Source organism: Lactuca virosa, chromosome 9 (genome assembly GCF_052849685.1).
Source record: "Lactuca virosa cultivar CGN04683 chromosome 9, Lactuca_virosa_CGN04683_v6, whole genome shotgun sequence".
In the NCBI taxonomy this organism is placed as follows: Eukaryota; Viridiplantae; Streptophyta; class Magnoliopsida; order Asterales; family Asteraceae; genus Lactuca; species Lactuca virosa.
In genome coordinates this window covers 141,104,072-141,122,294 of record NC_136434.1, presented here as the reverse complement: position 1 = coordinate 141,122,294, position 18,223 = coordinate 141,104,072, and the positions used below count along the sequence as shown (strand labels likewise).

Below are 18,223 nucleotides of genomic sequence, written 5' to 3'. Positions count from 1 at the left end.
GGTTTCAAGGGATTTTGGAGTTTCAAGGACATGGACTTCTCAACAACTTTAGCTTCTTCAAATCAGTTCATATAATCCATGTTTAAACTAAAAGTACATGTGAAGTTGCTTCACAATTTTTTCTAAATCCTGTTACTTAAAAATATAGAAAAATGGTTAAAAATGCACATTTAAAAGCGTCCAAAAATGGTCTAAATCTCCACTGTCCACTCTTCAAAAATTAAGAAATGCAAAATACATAAAAAAAAACACAATATTTTATACTTTTGTACATTGTTTAAATTCTTATATTTTATTTGTTTTACTAAATTAGCCACTCTATTTCTACAAAAATTCAATCACAATTACTGTGACTTTTTTTTCCAGGTTCAACATCTTGACATGATAAGTGATAATTTTTTCACTAAAGTCACACAACTTTATCATATTTTCTATATAACTACAATAACTACAATAACATCTTTTATTATTTTTTTATTGTTTTTGTTAAAGATGATTTTTGTTTTCTATTTTTTTTTTTTTTTGTTAAGGATGGTATTTTGTTGCATCTTTTTTCATTTTTTTTGGTAAAGTTAGAAAAATAGGAAAATCACAATGTGATAGGTATATTTATTAATACTTGTGGCTGATGGCACTATAAACTCAATGTCACAAACCATCGACATTGTTGTTCCATGAATTCTTCATTAAAATACAAAAAATAAAAGTAAAATACAAAAAATTGAAAAATACAACAAAATACTGGCTTTAACATTTTTTTTCTAACAAAAAAAAACACCGTCTTATAAAAGATAAAAATATACAAAAAACTGTTACTTGTTGATATTAGAAAATGCTTTAAAGTTAGATGTATTTAGTTTAAAAAATATCAAATTATCATATGATAACTATATATGCATTCTTAACTAAATTGTTTATTTTAAGTTACACACGATGTTGTCTTATATCATTAAAATAATCTAAAATGAAGTCTAATCGACATAGACAACAATGTATTCTCTTCTACTAATTTCAAGTTTTGAATGGAATATGCCATATCTATAACACCCCGAATCCTGGATGAGAAATTTAAGAGTTTTAATGCACTTTGGAGGACCTACTTGACGAGTTGATTGGTCCCGACTCGTCGTGTAGGGGCTGAGCTGGCCACGCGAGTTATGAAGCCTACTCGTCGAGTCGAAGGGCTGGACTCGACGAGTTGAGTATGTATTGAGAAAACCCTAATTTTAGGGCTTGCACCCTATTTAAAGGCCCTTAAGCCCTCATTTCCGCCTCCCTGACCATTTAGACACACTGAGAGAAACCCTAGACGAGCTGTAGTCGTTGTGAGAGAGAGAGAAAGAGAGAGAGAGAGAGAGAGAGAGAGAGAGAGAGAGAAAGGCTAAAGATCTTGTGTTCAAGTGCATTTTTAGAAGAGGATTGAAGAGCAAGAAGGTTTGGAACGAGAAGAAGCTTTGGATCCAGTGTTCTTTCGGTGCTAGCTGTCAATTGGAGGTGAAAAGCTATCTCATTGATCATTCCTTTTGTTAGATCTCTTTCTAGAGAGTTTTAGGGCTTTATCCCATCCATCTTTTGGTTTGGAGTTGTTGAGCTGGTCATGGAAATTGAGACTATAGATCTGAGCTATATGAGTCCCTATAAGCCCAAAGATTCGAGCTTTATCAAGCTTTGGGCAAGTCTTCAAGCATAAAGACCTTTATGGAGCTTGTTTTGGCATTTTGAGCCCTATATGCCATGCATGAACGTAAAGCTTGCAGCTTTACGTGATGATTCAGCCTTAGGAGGCTAGATCCAGAGTATGAGACCTTATTTCTGCCCTAAATCATCTAAATGAGAAAATAGACTTAAGGGACTCGACGAGTCGGTTAGAGTTTATCCCGATGGTTTGGGCGCGTTACAGACTCGGTGAGTTGGTGAGACAACTCGACGAGTTGAGAGGGTTTCACCCGTCTTTGGATTCAGGGTGGACTTGACGAGTTGATGGGATAACTCGACGAGTAGGTGGGGTTCTCTGGTCTTTTGGATGCTGCATGGACTCGACGAGTTGGCTAGCAACTCGGCGAGTAAAACCGGGTTTTCGCGATTTACTGAGTTCTGAGGGACTTGACGAGTTCATGAGATGTACTCGGCTAGTTGAGTCAACATGGACTGTTGACTTCCGTTGACTTTTAGAGTTGGATCAGTTTTGACTGTTGACTTCCGTTGACTTTACTGTTTTGGTCAACTGTGGATTTTGGAGGCCATGGAGGGGCGGGGTTTAGACCAGCAACTCGAGTGTGGGATACATTGCTTTACTCTGCGAGGTGAGTCTTCTCACTATACTTACCTGAGTGGTAATACTGTGTGACCGGAGGGTCTTATTGAGTTATCAACTGGAGGGTCTTATGTACTTATACTGAGTTATGTAATATTATGCATTTTGTCTTGTGATATGTGCTATATTATTCAGTGTTTTACTGAGAGAGGACCGGAGGGTCCAAACCGAGTTGTGAGACCGGAGGGTCTTCACCGAGACACATGACCGGAGGGTCCACACCGAGCCGTGAGATCGAAGGGTCCTCACCGAGACGCATGACCGGAGGGTCCATGCCGAGTTATAGCCATGAGAGGCTTAATATTTGTGTATGTGGTATTTTGGGGAACTCACTAAGCTTTGTGCTTACCGTGACGTGTGATATGTGTTTCAGGTACTTCTCAGGATCACGGGAAGACGCCGACTTGATTGTACACACGAGATGGAGTTATGTTTTGAGGATCCTTGAGTTATTTCAAACAATTATGAATATGTGTTTTGATGATTTGACATTTTTGGAATTTTGTGAAATGTGTTGATGAGATTTATGTGATTTTAAAAATGAAAAATTTGTTTGAAAATTTACGGTGTTACAATATCACAACCATAATTTCTTTTTATTTAACAAAAATATATATTGCACATACCATATATATATATATATATATATATATATATATATATATATATATATATATATATATATATATATCTTACTATATTATTATACAAACCTTACTATTTCTAAAAATAGATTTAAGACGTCCAAACCATTAAGCTAATAGTACAAATAATCAACAATAAAATTAAAATAATACAACCCATAATGCTATGGGTACAAGTATTTAAAACACCTTTGAATTAGTATCCCCTACTTTAAGGATCGAATCAGCGCATATTGACTAAGCTCCTCCCGGTCTTTCCCGATATAAGCAAATCCCTTTTTTTTTTTGCTAAAACTGAACGATTCTATGTTCATATAGTACGAAGACTTATTCAAATTGGAAGAAGTACAATTTTCTTCTTTATGATCCTCTCCCAGATTATATTTGAACGATTGTAAATATTATCAAAAGCCCTAGAGTCGCCCACCACCTCACAAAACCTAAAGCCAATCTTCACCATAAATGTTGCTGCCTCCCACCATCTTCGACACCTCCATCAGCCGCCTACAAAATACTTGAAAGCATCACATCTAACTTCGTTGAAACTCTCGTAACCATCACCTCCATCGACCGTAGTTGGAGCTCTAGTCACAGACAAGCACACAACTCGTATTGGTCATTTCTTTTTCTCTCTTCCTCCATCTCTCTAGAAACGCAGGGTTACGACCAAGGTTTCTCACCCACTATCCCTCTCCCTTTCTCTCTGTAATAATATGTGTATCAGTGTCGTGGATCTATTATTTCTTTTGTCTTCACCTTTTTATTATTATTATTGTAGGTTCTTCATTTATGAGCATGTTCTCGATTTCTTATTGTGATTTAATATGAGTTTTTTGAACTTTTGGAGTTTTAGTAGCTACATGACACCAAGACCTACAACCGTAGATGTCTTCAGGTATTTTGTTTGTCCCTTGTAATTCCCATCTTGATTTCCGTTGCCCTCTCTCAAATTTGATTTCACCCGTATTTTCCTCCCATCAGATGGAGAGGGATATGATGAACACATGTTTTGACCCATAATTTCTAAAATCAGATGGAGATGGATTCGATTAACCCACATTTGTCACCACCATCTTCACCTTCTATTGGTTATACTTCCTCGCCAACATTTTTGGCCCATCTTTCCTTTTTCATTTGAAGGAAGTAATTTAGTTTTTTGTAAAATGGTTACAGGTACATGTGGTAGGTGGTTCTTGAGATGGTTCTTCTTGATCTAGCTCCAAATCTGCTCTCATGTAAGAAGAAAAAATAATCAGAATCAAAACATTTGCAACCAATGTAAATCACTTTTAATATAATTGTACGTGTTTGTGTGATCATCTCGTGAACTGAATGAGTGGAGTCATTCATCCAAGGAAAACATTTTTTCTGGATGTTGTTGTCATTGTGGAACCCCTGTTATGGCTTCATCTTAAAGTTTTAAACGTATCTTGACCAGTTGACCCTAATCTCTCTATCCGATTCTTAGTTCTTCATCATGTTTCATCATGAAAATGATTTTGATATTTTCAGTTTTAGTTTCAATTTTAGGTCTGTGGTCTTATATTCAGGTAGCTAGGATGTGATATGTATAAGTGTGTTTGGAGATGGAGGTGGATCTGGGCTCAAAAGAATTGGAGTGAAAACATCAAAGATGTGCCCAAGTGGATCATAGACACCACTCACTTTGAACCACTTGTATGATTTTCAACCATTAAAATCGTTAGTTTTTCATTATATGCTTCTTATTTTTGTTTATGTGTGTATGTTATTTAATTAGTTCTTGACCTTAAAAGAGATGACATTCAAAATGGAGAAAGGTCAAGCCAATGAAGAGACATGATAGGAGAACAAGGGCTTTTGGTAACTGGCTCTAAATTTCTGATGTTATAATTTAGCACCTGATTTAGAATAATGCAGACTCACACAAATTTAGTAGTTACTTGTTATTCAGGTTTGTAAAGCTTTGTTAAGTGTTTAACCTCTTAGCTAATTGTTATTCTAGGTAACATACTTTTAATAATCTTTACATGAAATGATGATGCAAACTTACAGAAATTTAACAGTTATATAAGATCAGGGTTCCTTATTTTGACGAGAACAACTGTTCATGTGTCTGTTCCCAAAACTACATTCTCTTTTGGTGCATTTTTTTCCTATGATTTTCAAGTAAGATACCCCTTAGATTACAAAGTTTGGCATTTTCAAAGTTATGTTATAACAATCAGTCACTATTCACAAAATGTTTAACATTTTTACTTGTTTTCTTTATTTTGGTTAGGAACCTTTACTGAAGGATGTTTTTGGTGGTTGGAATTGACAATGAGATTGAGAAGGAAACATGTTAGCATTTTCCTGCTGCAGAATATTTTCAACCTTAAAGTTAAAACTGAAGGCTCCCATGGTTGGTATTGGCAAATTGGGGGTAAGCACTTTCTTACCATCTCTTTTAATTTTTGGTTGTTTTATGTGCTGCTGTTGTGTGTTAGTGGTTATGAGTGGAGTGGCCATGTGTGTATATATGCGACTATTTGATCTTTTTATCTACTCTTCAACATCAAATTAGTTCTAAAATACCAAAAGCCGTAAATATTTTTTTTACTATTTATGTATCAACACTTTTTGTGCTAGAATGAAAATTAAAATTATATATATTTGTTGAAATGTTTGTCTTTTAGTAACAAAATGTTTTACCTCCGTTTGTCTGGTGCAGGTTAGTCGAGAGAGACTTTGTTACTGAGTTGCTTTATTTTCACATTTAGAACTTAAGAGCACCAGCTTTGTTCATTTGTACCTTCAATGTTGTATGTAAATTGTCATATTTGGAAATTATGTATAAACCCTTAATGCTCGATGCTTATTTGTACTAGAGCAACAACCTTGTGTTGATTTTAGGGCCATGACTTTAGTTGAAGTGTACATTTCAACAACTTAGATATATTTTAAGCTTTATGCCCTTGAAAAGTAGGAAATCCAAAGTTGCATTTTACATGATTTCAAGTAATTATATTCAAAGAGTTTTAATTTTTCTATTTTTTAAATCTAGAAAGATAATCATAAATTTGAAAATTTAAAATTCAAAAAAGAACAAAACATCGATCTAGCTAATATTAAATAATAAATGAGAATCAATATTTCAATTTACGTTACATTAAATTTCGATATCTTATAAAATTTCATATACATCTAACACTTCACAAAACAAATAATGGTTATCTATTTTAACTTTACATCGTCTATTTAATCATATAGTTATGTATATATTTGTTTTAGAACATAAATTCAAAATCAAAACATGTATAAATATATAATTTATCAGTAACAAAATATATATTTTATGGTATATATAACAATCTATCTATTTGATGATTTATATGGTTTTATACATATTTGTTTTAGTAAGATAGATTTTGACAAAATGGTAGCGTATCTATGTTTTTAAATCAAACCGAAACATATAATTATTTTAACCAAAAAGGCAACATATTTTTTTATTTTGAACCTTAGTTGGACTGATTTTTATTTTTATTTCATTATTCTGTTTAATGATCTAAGCAGTTGATTAATTGATATAAACATTCACTAATTTACTAAATTTATCATGTTACTTTTGTTTTAACGATATGGTATTTATGTTTGACTATATTAAATTTAAACCATTAGCGTTATATAAACTTAAACAAAGGTACAACCAAAAAGAAGCTATCAACCTAGCATTAAAAAAAAACAAAAATATTTTAAAGGAAACTGATTTCCTCCAGAAAACTATTTGTTGTTTTCCAAATGGAAACTAATCACCTAAAATAAACTATTCGGCAAAAAAACTATCGCCCGCCTCTTTAGACATTCTTTGGAATATTGCATGTTTCCGGTAGGCAACCAATTTCTGAAAGGAAATTATTTTCCTAAACAAAGCTATTCACCAACTTTTTTTTGTCACCTCTGTCTCTTTAGAATATAACATGTTTCAGAATGAAAAAAAAAATCAACATATCGTATTTTGAACTCATTAGAAATAATTGTCGCAACAAACTATTCGCCACCACCGCCGCTTTGCGCGGGTAACGGCTAGTATATATATATATATATATATATATATATATATATATATATATATATATATATATATATATATATATATATATATATATCGGACACAAAAAATGAAAGTAATTGGACACGAAAATGAAACTAATCGTCACTTGAAAACTATATGTCGAAAAGAACTATCTCGTGCCGCCGCATCGCGCGGGTACCCTACTAGTATATATATATATATATATATATATATATATATATATATATATATATATATATATAACCTTACTTTTGTATTTGTGGGTCAAGGCTCACTTTTGCCCTATATTGGCTACGCCCTTGTATATATACATAAATCGCAACTCTTTAACATTTTTGGAAACAAAGTTCGTCACCGACTCTTTATAATTAATACTATCTAATACATCGTTCTTAATAGCTATCATTGCCAACTTATTAAGTATTTTTTGTGACATTAGAGTTAATTAATCATCTAAATATTTTTGTTCATTCACATATATATATATATATATATATATATATATATATATATATATATATATATATATATATATATATATATATATATATATATATATATATATAAGAAAATGGGCCCCTTATAACGTAGATTGTGTGCAGCCGCGACGTCCGATACCCTCCTTCAAAGACGCCCCGAATAGACCAGACGAGACTCTGAATCAATGAGTGACTCAACAGGATATCCCACACAAAGACATCTTAGATTGAAAATGGAGCGCCGATGCTTGAAGCCCAAAAGATACATTATTCATCAAACCGATTTAACACGAACCAATACCGAATACATATCGAGTCCAGCACCAGCACTAAATCCGGACTCAACAGTCCATATCAAGTCCATTGGGTCAGCTCGGCTCATTTTAAAGCCCGCTAGGCCCATTGCTAGTTGCGTAATAGAGCTAATCACGGCGAGTCTCTCCGGCGACCCCTTAACTCTCCGACGAGTTCTCTATCACACACAGACATGGCTCCGAAGAAGAAGCAGCAGCAGCAGCAGCGGAAGTCAGCTTCTTCATCGTCATCTACCTCATCCAAAAGCAAGCCTCAGGCTTCTACCGGTCCCAAACTCCAAATATCTGCAGAGAACGAAAACCGGCTGCGACGGCTTTTACTTAACTCTGGTCGTTCGACGCCAGCTCCGGTTCATGAAGATTCTAGCCTTACCAAGGCGCAGAAGGCCAAAAAACTGTACTCTGTTTATGAGAAGCTCTCTTGCGAAGGTTTCACTGATGATCATATCGAACGTGCTCTCTCTCATCTTAAGGTCTTCAACTAATCTGAGTCAACTAACTTTATCTCTCAACTGGTTACGGAGGTTTAGCAGAAAGTAGGATGTAACTACACCGAATTTAACTGCCAATACTACCAGGAATAGGAAAATGTTGAGTGAGCAACAATTCCATTTCAATTTTGCATTTGAGAAGAACTAGGTTTTCACTCTAGGAGCAAATGAATTTGGGAGGTTTAGCTTCGTAAAGTTTCCGATAGTGCACATTTCTCTGTTTCTTTCAACGTCTCAGAAGACTAGTCTGATTTGTTCCTCTTTTATTTGTTGAAAAGGAAAGTGCTACTTTTGAGGCTGCTTTAGACTGGCTATGCTTGATTTTATCACCAAATGAGTTGCCATTGAAGTTTCGCAGTAGCAGTGCAGTTCTTCCAGATGAGGGTATGCCCAAAGCGATTTATCATGTACTCTAATATATATTTGTTGCTACTCTTGTTCTTCAAATTAGATTGCCTTAGTGAAAACAACTATTATACACTCTTGTGCTCTATTGACATAACAGGTGGTTCTGTCGGCATCATATCAACTGCACGACATGATTGGACCCCTTTGGAGGATTCATCAGTTCCAACTGAAAATGAAATGCCAAAAATATCAATCAAGAGCAAGGGGCAGAAGAAAGTTGATTCATTGGATTCTTTCCAGAAGTCTCAAGCAGATTGGATTCGTCAGTATATGGAGCAACAAGAAGAGGTACTCAATCAGGGTACTATAGGACATTAACCTTATATTTTGCATGATTGCTCATGACTCATTCATCTTGCATACTATTGTAGGATGAATACGAAACTTGGGAAGATGCTGTGGTCGATAAGGTATTATTGATGGTATATATATTGGCATGTATATATCTATTTTATATTGATTTCTCTTTTTAGATCTCAGAGCCAAGAAGCTATGATTCTATCCGTGAGGAATATCATAGTGCTCGGCTACAAGCTATAAATGCCAAAGAAAAAGGGGATAAGAATGGTCAGCAGCAATCTGGTCAAATAATTCGTAAACTTAAGCAAGAGTTGGCTGATTTAGGTTAGCATGAGCTCACAATTCATGTCTTCTAACTTCATTTCTCTGTAGATATTTAATATTACATTTTGTGAAATTTTTCTGCAGGTATATCTGTTGATACCTTGGCTGCAGAGTTTGAGAGTCGCTATCGTGTCATTGAGGAATCTTCTTGTGAGCCCAAAAATCTTGATGCTGGTGTATGTGAGAAAGATGGTGACATGTGTTCTTCTATTGAGCAAATAGACTTGAAAGACAACGGAGCTGTTTCAGAGAGTTGTTCAGAAGATGTCTCAACCAAGGATATTTCAGTAAATGTTCCCAGCCATGATGGAGCTGTTGTGGATGATGACTCTGGAGATATTGAGCTTGGTGATATGTTTCTAGAAGATTCATCATCTGGTCAAGTTTTGGACGCCAGGATTGCAGAGCTGCAGAAGAAGGAGAAGATGAAGGAGTTGACTAGTGAAAAAAACTTGGAAAAGTTAGAGGGAATCTGGAAGAAGGTAACACTTGCTTCATATGTCTATTGAGAATGTTTGTGTTTGCCTCCTCTTTCTTTTTCTTTTTAGATGAAGAGCTCCATCATCACATATGATCTGATTTATAACATTCTGTGGAACTTTAGTATGACAGGAAATAATAGATAAATAGGATGTAGATACTGCAAGGAATCAAAAGATGTATCATCATCTAAAAAGTGAACATTTAGGAACAAATAGGTACTGCTATCCAATTTGTAGGCAGAAGTTATAATTTATAACTCTACCTTTCAAATGAAAGCTCGCAGCGTCACATAACATAAAGTTGTCAAGCATGTCATCTAATTAATGATTTGATTCCACATTATGATTCCTTATTCCAATCATACCGTTCTTTATCACATTGGGTTCTAAGAAAAACCCCTAATTTAAACCCTAATGTGCTTATATTTGCAATTTAGTGCATCAATACCATTAGCATCTCAATAATAAAGTTAACCCATTGTTAATAGTAGTGTTTTTCCCTTGTAAGTTGTAATTTGAGTTCAAAGTAGTATTCTCGTGTGAGTTTAACATATACATCATGTACCCCAAGATAACCCTTCATTGCATGATGACTTCTCAATGCTTGCTCAAAGGAGTAAAAAAAACCTTCTCTATCATAAATTATTCTTTTCATGTGTTGCCCTTTATTTATATCTATATCTATTTACCTTCTTTCTTATGATGTTTGTTTACAAATATAGGGGGACCCACTAAAGATTCCTAAAGCCATTCTTCACCAGCTTTGTCAAAGATCTGGATGGGAGGCACCAAAGTATAATAAAGTACAAAGCACAGGAGAAGGAAGTAGTTATACAGTTAGTGTGATACGTAAAGCTACTGGGAGGGGTAAAAACAGGAAAGTTGGAGGACTTACTACCCTTCAACTACCTACTCCTGGAGAAACATTTGAAACTGCAGAGGTATATTTTAAAGCATGACTTTTTATTGACAAGAAAGATTGTTTGTCCACATTTCTGATATTTTCTGTTCTAGGATGCACAAAACAGGGTTGCTGCATTTGCTTTATATCAGCTCTTTCCTGACATACCTGTTCACTTGATGATGTCAGATCCATATGCCACACTTGTTTTACGATGGCTGGAAGGTAAATAAATAGGAACTTTAGAGTTATTTATTTCTTTTACCATAATTTTTTCAAAAACCTGCAGGGGACTTATCAGGAGATGTGAAAAACAATGAAGTAGACAGAAGGGCTGGTTTTGTGGATTCTTTACTCAATACCAATGTATCTGATGCTGCTGTTTCTGTCGACCCATCTGTAAAAAATGATTCTCAAATATCTCATGTTCAAGAAGATAAAAGTTACAGATCTGTTGGTGTTAATACGAATGTTGAAAGTATGTTTTTTTTTTTTTTGTACCTTCATAATCTTACAATAGGTATATAAGTTTTGACATGTGAACTCCTTCTTTTGGGTTCTTTTTGTAGGTAATCATAAACAGGTGGAGAGTTCTTATCTTAAAAAGCAACAAGAGAGCAAGAGAAAACTGAAGAAGTATGAGGTTTGTATATTTACTCTTTATGAAACTCTTTTTATTGATGGAAAAAAGAAGGTAGGCGGCATTTTACATGATATATTGCCATTGTTTTTATAGGACATGTTAAAAGTTAGAGCTGCACTCCCTATTGCTGAGCTGAAAGGCGAAATTTTACATCTGTTAAAAGACAATGATGTCCTTGTTATCTGTGGAGAAACAGGTTGTGGGAAAACAACTCAGGTGAAAACTAATCCTTACGCTTTAATTTGTTGAAGTTATTGTAGATCCCAGACAATGACCAAATGTGGAATTGATTTGAATTATGAACAAGAACACACAATAAAACACACAGTAATGAAGTGAGTAAATCTGGTGTGGAATGATTCTATTGGTAGAGATCTTGTTTACAAACTAGATTGAGGAAATTAATATGTCTACATATATATACAAGAGAAACATTACCTAGTATTTCATGTAGGTTCCACAATTTATCTTGGATGGCATGATCGAAGGGGATCGTGGTGGTATTTGTAACATTGTGTGCACACAACCACGGAGGATAGCGGTTAGTCGACATTTTGTAATATTATTAATTTATTATTCACATAAAATATAATAATGAAATTGGGAAATGTTTGTTTTGTACTTTTTATAGGCGATTTCTGTTGCTGAAAGAGTTGCTGATGAACGATGTGAATCTTCACCAGGTTCTAAAGATTCTTTGGTTGGTTATCAAGTGCGTCTTGATAGTGCAAGGTGACTAAAATATATACCACTTATGTTAATTTATCTGTCAACAAAATTTTCATTTTTAAATAGAATATTTATGTATTAAACCATCCATTCTCATACTGACACGTGGCATGATCTTTTCTGTTTCCAGACATGAGAGAACAAAGCTTCTGTTTTGTACAACTGGCATTCTGTTGAGGATGATTGTGGTGCGCTTGTTCTTATTCAATAGAGAATTTCAGTTAATGTTTAGGATTAGAATTATGTATTGTTTTTTTTTTTTTTTATTACACAATTCTTTTAATTTCAAACTGCAGGGAAACAAAAGCTTTGCTGATATAACTCATGTCATAGTTGATGAAGTGCATGAACGTTCTCTCTTGGTGAGTTAGTGAGATTATATTTGGTATATCAATTAATTGGTGGGATTATAATTTCTTATGTCTATTTTTTATAACTTTTATTTTGCAACAGGGTGATTTTCTACTAATTATTTTGAAGAATTTTATAGAGAAGCAATCTGCTCAAAGCACACAAAAGCTGAAAGTTATCCTTATGTATGTATGATCACATGTATGCTGAAACTCACAACATGTCATAAATCTTTTTATTCATAATTTAATTTGTTTTCCAGGTCAGCAACAGTCGATTCACAGCTATTTTCTCATTACTTTGGTGATTGCCCTGTTATTCATGCACAAGGCAGAACACATCCTGTAACAACTCATTTCCTTGAGGACATTCATGAAAGTATAGATTATAAGCTTGCTTCTGATTCCCTAGCTTCTTTGAGATCCAATGCACCAAAACAGAAGGTATTTTACAATTTATATATATCATTAATATATAATATATTATAATTATATATTGATTTCTTGACTTCAGGGTGCTGCTGTTGACAACCATAGGGGAAAGAAGAATCTAGTCTTATCTGGATGGGGTGATGACTCTGTTTTATCTGAAGGCTATATAAACCCGTATTATGTTTCAGAAAATTATCAAACATACAGCGAGCAAACTCAGCAAAATCTGGTAAATGGTCTTACAATAAATTGTAAAAAAGAAACACAACACGCTTTTTGAGTTTGCCTTTTACAAATTCTGTAACTTTTTGAACAGAGAAAGCTGAATGAAGATGTTATTGATTACGATCTTCTCGAGGACCTGATTTGTCACATCGATAAAACTTACCCCGAGGGTGCAATATTGGTCTTTCTACCAGTAAGTTTATAATGATCTTATGTTGTATATTGTTATGATTTTCTGTATGATAATTTATATACAAGTATAAGAATAAGATAAATTTGTTTGTTGCAACTTGCAACAGGGAGTTTCTGAAATTCACACATTGCTTGATAAGTTAGCTGCTTCTTACCAATTCCGTGGTGTAGCATCAGAATGGCTTCTACCATTGCATTCAAACATTGCAGCATCTGAGCAGAAAAAAGTGTTTCAAAGACCTCCTGATGATATTCGTAAGGTAAATTACACCATAGGTTTCTTTGCTTTTGTCCTTATCAAAGAGGCATTTTCGACTTTTACTATATAGTAAACCATATTTATTAGAGTTGTTCAACTTGGAATTAGTAACATCCTTTCGGTCTGTTGTTAGTACTTTTGCTTATTTTATCCAACATCTATCTTTGGTTTCTAATTAAAATTTTCCTTAACATTGTAAAATGTTTTTTTTTATATTTCAGGTAATAATAGCCACAAATATTGCAGAAACTAGTATCACAATAGACGATGTAGTCTATGTCATCGACTGTGGCAAACATAAAGAGAATCGTTACAATCCACGCAAGGTTTGTTGATTCATTACATAATCATTAATCATATAATAAATTATGTAGTACAATTTATTAATTATTGTAGAAAATGTTTTTGTGTTTTTATGATGTCATTAGAAACTGTCAAGTATGGTTGAAGATTGGATCTCTAGAGCTAATGCAAGACAAAGAAGGGGAAGAGCCGGACGTGTAAAACCAGGAATTTGTTTTTGCTTGTATACACGTTACAGATTTGAAAAGTTTATGCGCCCATTTCAGGTTTCTTTATTATTATTATTATTATTATGGTTATATTTATGCTTTTTTTTGTGGGACCCACTTTAATTTAATATGGTTGTTTTTCTTGTTTGAAGCTCCCAGAGATGCTGCGGATGCCATTGGTGGAATTGTGTCTACAAATTAAATTACTTTCTCTTGGTCCAATTATGCCATTCTTACAAAAGGTAATTTCATTTCATATATGTAGTATTAGGAGTTATTTTTTTATTGATAATCATGTTTAAAAATGTGAATATCTTTATAAAATATTCGACTTTGAATTACATAAATCTCAACAAATAAATAAAATAGTCGATAGTTATTTTTGAAAATAAACTGTGAGTTACAACAGTTCTTAAATAAACAGTCATTTGCTATTTACCATTATTTTTATACAGAAGGGTAAAATGGTCATTTACTCAGAATCAGGCATCTTATTGATATTTATGTTTTTTTTCCCTTAAATAATAATATGTATCTTGTGATTAATCATGGTCTTAGGCTCTTGAACCTCCAACTGAAGAAGCCATTACTTCAGCAATTTCATTGTTATATGAGGTTGGTGCTGTTGAAGGTGATGAAGAATTGACACCTCTTGGGTATCATTTAGCAAAACTCCCTGTTGATGTGTTAATTGGAAAGGTATGCATGCAGTTGCACTCTTAATTTCTTATATTTTTCATATCTTTTGTAATTGAATTTATTTAAATTAAACATAATATGCGTTCTTGATGTTTCTTTCAATACAGATGATGTTATATGGTGGAATATTCGGTTGCTTATCACCAATCCTCTCTATCTCAGCGTTTTTAAGCTACAAATCACCCTTTGTATACCCAAAGGACGAGGTTTTTTACTTCTTTCTTTATCATTCAAAATACTCTTTATCTTTTTCTTGAACGAAAAATAATAAAATAAAATATTTAAACTTCAGAGACATGCTGTTGAGAGAGCAAAGTTGGCTCTGATGACTGATAGGGTAGGTGGTACAAATGATCCGGATAATGGGAATCGCCAGTCTGACCATTTGGTAATGATGATCGCGTATAAAAAATGGGACAAAATTTTACATGAGGTCAGTTCATTTTTTTTTTTTTAATAATTATTTTAAAATCCTGAAATGTTCATCTTACTAGTTCTCTTTTTGCAGAATGGAGCTAATGCTGCTGAACGATTCTGCAAATCAAATTTTTTAAGCAGCTCTGTTATGTACATGATAAGGTTTGGCATATTGTATTTAGGGTCCCCCCCCCCCCCCCCCCCCCCCCCCCTTCAATAAGTCCTATATGGTTTATAGTGGCTGAATAGGTAACAATGTCTGTCTGGATAAAGTGTTGTATGCATAAAGTCTGTTTCTTTTATAGATCTAATGAATTATCTTAATGAGAGACTAAATGATCATTTTATCCTTACATTCCAAAAAAAAAAAAAAAAACAAATTTCACAATATTCATCAGTTTTAACGTGAGAGGAGTTGGGAGGATAAACAAAGGTCAAATAGGTAAAGGGTTAATGTCTTAATACATTAAGTCAGTTTTTTTTTAGGCTTAAGTCATTATGTTTGGATTGAGTAAAAAAGAAACAGCCATGTATAACTATATATTTCCAGATTAAGTGCTTAAACCATTAATCTCCTTAACTCGAAAAGAAAAAAACCACTTGGAGTCTTTACTTCATAACTTGCCCTAATTTTCTAATTTATACACCTACATGTTATAGGGACATGAGGGTACAATTTGGAACATTGTTGGCAGACATTGGTCTCATTGACCTCCCAAAAAATTATCAGGTAACTTCATTTATATTTTTTAAAATAACTTATATATATGCATATATTATTATTTATAATTGGGTGTATGCTCTTTTGTCAGATTGGGGGTAAATGGAAAGAGAAACTCGACTCTTGGTTTTCAGATACTTCACAAACATTCAATGTTTATTCAGACCACTCTCCACTTGTGAAGGTAATTTTTCTATTCGTTTTTCTTATCACTAATAGAAGGGTATAAAAGTAAAAATTCAGGGGCGGTTTTTTATTTAAAAAATATATGTATATTTGCAGGCGTTGCTTTGTGCTGGTTTATATCCTAATGTAGCTGCTACAGAACAAGGTATCTCTGAGAAATCTTTGGGTACCCTTAGACAGACTGTGGGTCCCACAACTGATGATTCTAATGTATGGTTTGATGGAAGAAGGGTAGTCCATGTTCACCCTTCTTCTGTTAATAGCAACTCAAGAAAATTTCAGTACCCGTTTCTTGTTTTCCTTGAAAAGGTATGTATGTCTCCATTGTTCTTGTTCATCTTTTGGCTAAATGTTAGAAATAGCAACATACTTTCATTTATTTTTGTTATTTATAACATCTTGCTTTCATTTCATTCTATTACAATATTGTACTTTGAAAAATGCACAACCCAATTATAGCATTGTACTTTCAAAAAAAAAAATCTTTTTGTTATGATATTATACTTTGAAAAACCTACCCAATTATGTATTAGGAAGAAATGAAAGCAAAGAATAAACAAAAAAAATTCTTTTTATCCTATTTTATTTTTTTTTTAAATTTTGTAGGTTGAGACAACCAAGGTATTTCTTCGAGATACAACCATCACTTCCCCCTACTCTATTTTGCTGTTTGGTGGCTCTATGAACATTCAACACCAGGTATAAAACAAGGGTATTTTGGTCTTTTCACTAAAAAAAATGAAATTCAATTCCTTCCACCCCAGGAATTCAATGGTGAAATCCATCCATCAACCATAATTTTTCAAGAATTCCAACGGAATTGAAACACACCACGGAATAGAATCATGAATTCCATTCCGGCTTTTATAATTGGATTCCAGTTAATTAATTATATTTGCTATTTGCAGACTGGTGTAGTAACCATAGACGGTTGGTTAAAAATGGCTGCACCAGCTCAAACTGCAGTCCTCTTCAAGGAACTTCGGCTTACCCTTCATGCAATTTTGAAGGAGCTAATTAGGAACCCACAGGTATCATTTCTTTAAAGTAAATTACATTTTTAGTCCCCGAGTATAACTGATTTTTTCAAATCGTGGTCCCACAAAGTTTTCTCTTGCAAATTTGGTCCTTGAAACGGTTCCCAAACACATAGTCGTTTTACTTGATTGCGAAAATCAGCTATACTCAAGGACCAAAAATGTAATCTACTTTTTTTCTTTATTTTGCTTCTAATTTATGGTTACTTTATGTCTTTATCTGATTATATTATTTGTGTTGTTATTTTGCAGACTGGGAATATTGCTGAAAATAGTGTCATCCAGTCTATAGTTCATTTACTATTAGAAGAAGATAAACCAAAAACTTGATATGCTAAAAACTAAAAAGTCTCATTCAATTCCTAGCTGACACATATTAGCTTTTGACATTGAATGATGATAAATTGATAATTAAGACGTACATGTACAACTTCATAATTTTATGTTTAAAGAGAAAAAGAATAAAGTACATGTGTAAATTAGTTTCTTTGTACTTGATATATATATTTTTGGAATATATAAACAACTAAGGGGTTGTTCACAAGTGTTTTTCTTTTTGAGTCATCAAAAATAGATACACGGTTGTGATAAAATGTGGTGCAATGGATAATGTTTGTATGGGCTTCTGCTACAGACAATCATCGTTCTTAACAACTTCTTTTACTTTCCGGCTATTTGAGAGTTGAGTCAAAGTTCTGCTCTAGTTAATGTAATTATAATAATTCTTTTGAGCTATTTAAGCTTTCGATCGAACCCCCCCCCCCCCCCCCCCCCCCCAACCCCCATTGGGGGCTCTGTTTTAATTATATAAATATAATAAACAATAACATGATTTTAAGCTGTCAAAATTCAGCGAAACATAATGTTTTTAAGATGTTAATATAATATTTTTAAGATGTTATCACATTTTTGTTTACTGCATAAATTTTTCCATGTGGTATGAACTTTTTCAAGGTTTTAGTCCAAATTCTGACGTCTTTGGCTTCGTGGTCTTTTTGACCATGTTTCTATGTGGAAATGGTCCCCCCAACTTAACTCTCATTAAGTTGCTGTTAACCCCTTAATGTGCCTCCCACGTGAGAGTATATTCATCCTTACACCTTTTAG

The 18,223-nt window shown here is 33.6% G+C and overlaps 1 protein-coding gene across 2 annotated transcripts; it reads left to right on the top strand.

Moving 5' to 3' along the window:
• Positions 1–7,912: 7,912 nt before the first annotated feature.
• Positions 7,913–17,598, top strand: LOC145136727 (RNA helicase family protein). Of its 2 annotated transcripts, none has more exons than XM_079070834.1 (33): positions 7,913–8,281; positions 8,578–8,683; positions 8,805–8,995; positions 9,079–9,117; positions 9,181–9,331; positions 9,416–9,813; positions 10,536–10,754; positions 10,828–10,939; positions 11,004–11,192; positions 11,284–11,357; positions 11,451–11,573; positions 11,812–11,898; positions 11,989–12,089; positions 12,217–12,274; positions 12,383–12,448; positions 12,540–12,622; positions 12,700–12,880; positions 12,951–13,097; positions 13,185–13,286; positions 13,393–13,545; positions 13,766–13,870; positions 13,973–14,113; positions 14,209–14,298; positions 14,615–14,755; positions 14,863–14,961; positions 15,048–15,188; positions 15,264–15,334; positions 15,833–15,902; positions 15,985–16,077; positions 16,176–16,388; positions 16,686–16,778; positions 16,988–17,110; positions 17,369–17,598. In XM_079070834.1, exons 1-33 carry the CDS (start codon positions 7,982–7,984, stop codon positions 17,444–17,446), a joined length of 4,338 nt encoding a protein of 1,445 aa, XP_078926960.1. In that variant the 5' UTR covers positions 7,913–7,981; the 3' UTR covers positions 17,447–17,598. The 2 variants fall into 2 exon arrangements, with proteins under 2 accessions (XP_078926960.1, XP_078926961.1); XM_079070835.1 differs by having other exon boundaries at positions 8,168–8,281; positions 8,583–8,683.
• Positions 17,599–18,223: the final 625 nt, after the last annotated feature.

What these genes read in the sequence shown, in the direction of transcription:
- LOC145136727 (XM_079070834.1), top strand. Translation starts at nt 7,982, where the DNA reads ATGGCTCCGAAGAAGAAGCAGCAGCAGCAGCAGCGGAAGTCAGCTTCT. An exon ending in AGCAAACTCAGCAAAATCTG is followed by an intron (nt 13,098 to 13,184) that starts GTAAATGGTCTT and finishes CTTTTTGAACAG; the next exon opens with AGAAAGCTGAATGAAGATGT. An exon ending in CTCCTGATGATATTCGTAAG is followed by an intron (nt 13,546 to 13,765) that starts GTAAATTACACC and finishes TTTATATTTCAG; the next exon opens with GTAATAATAGCCACAAATAT.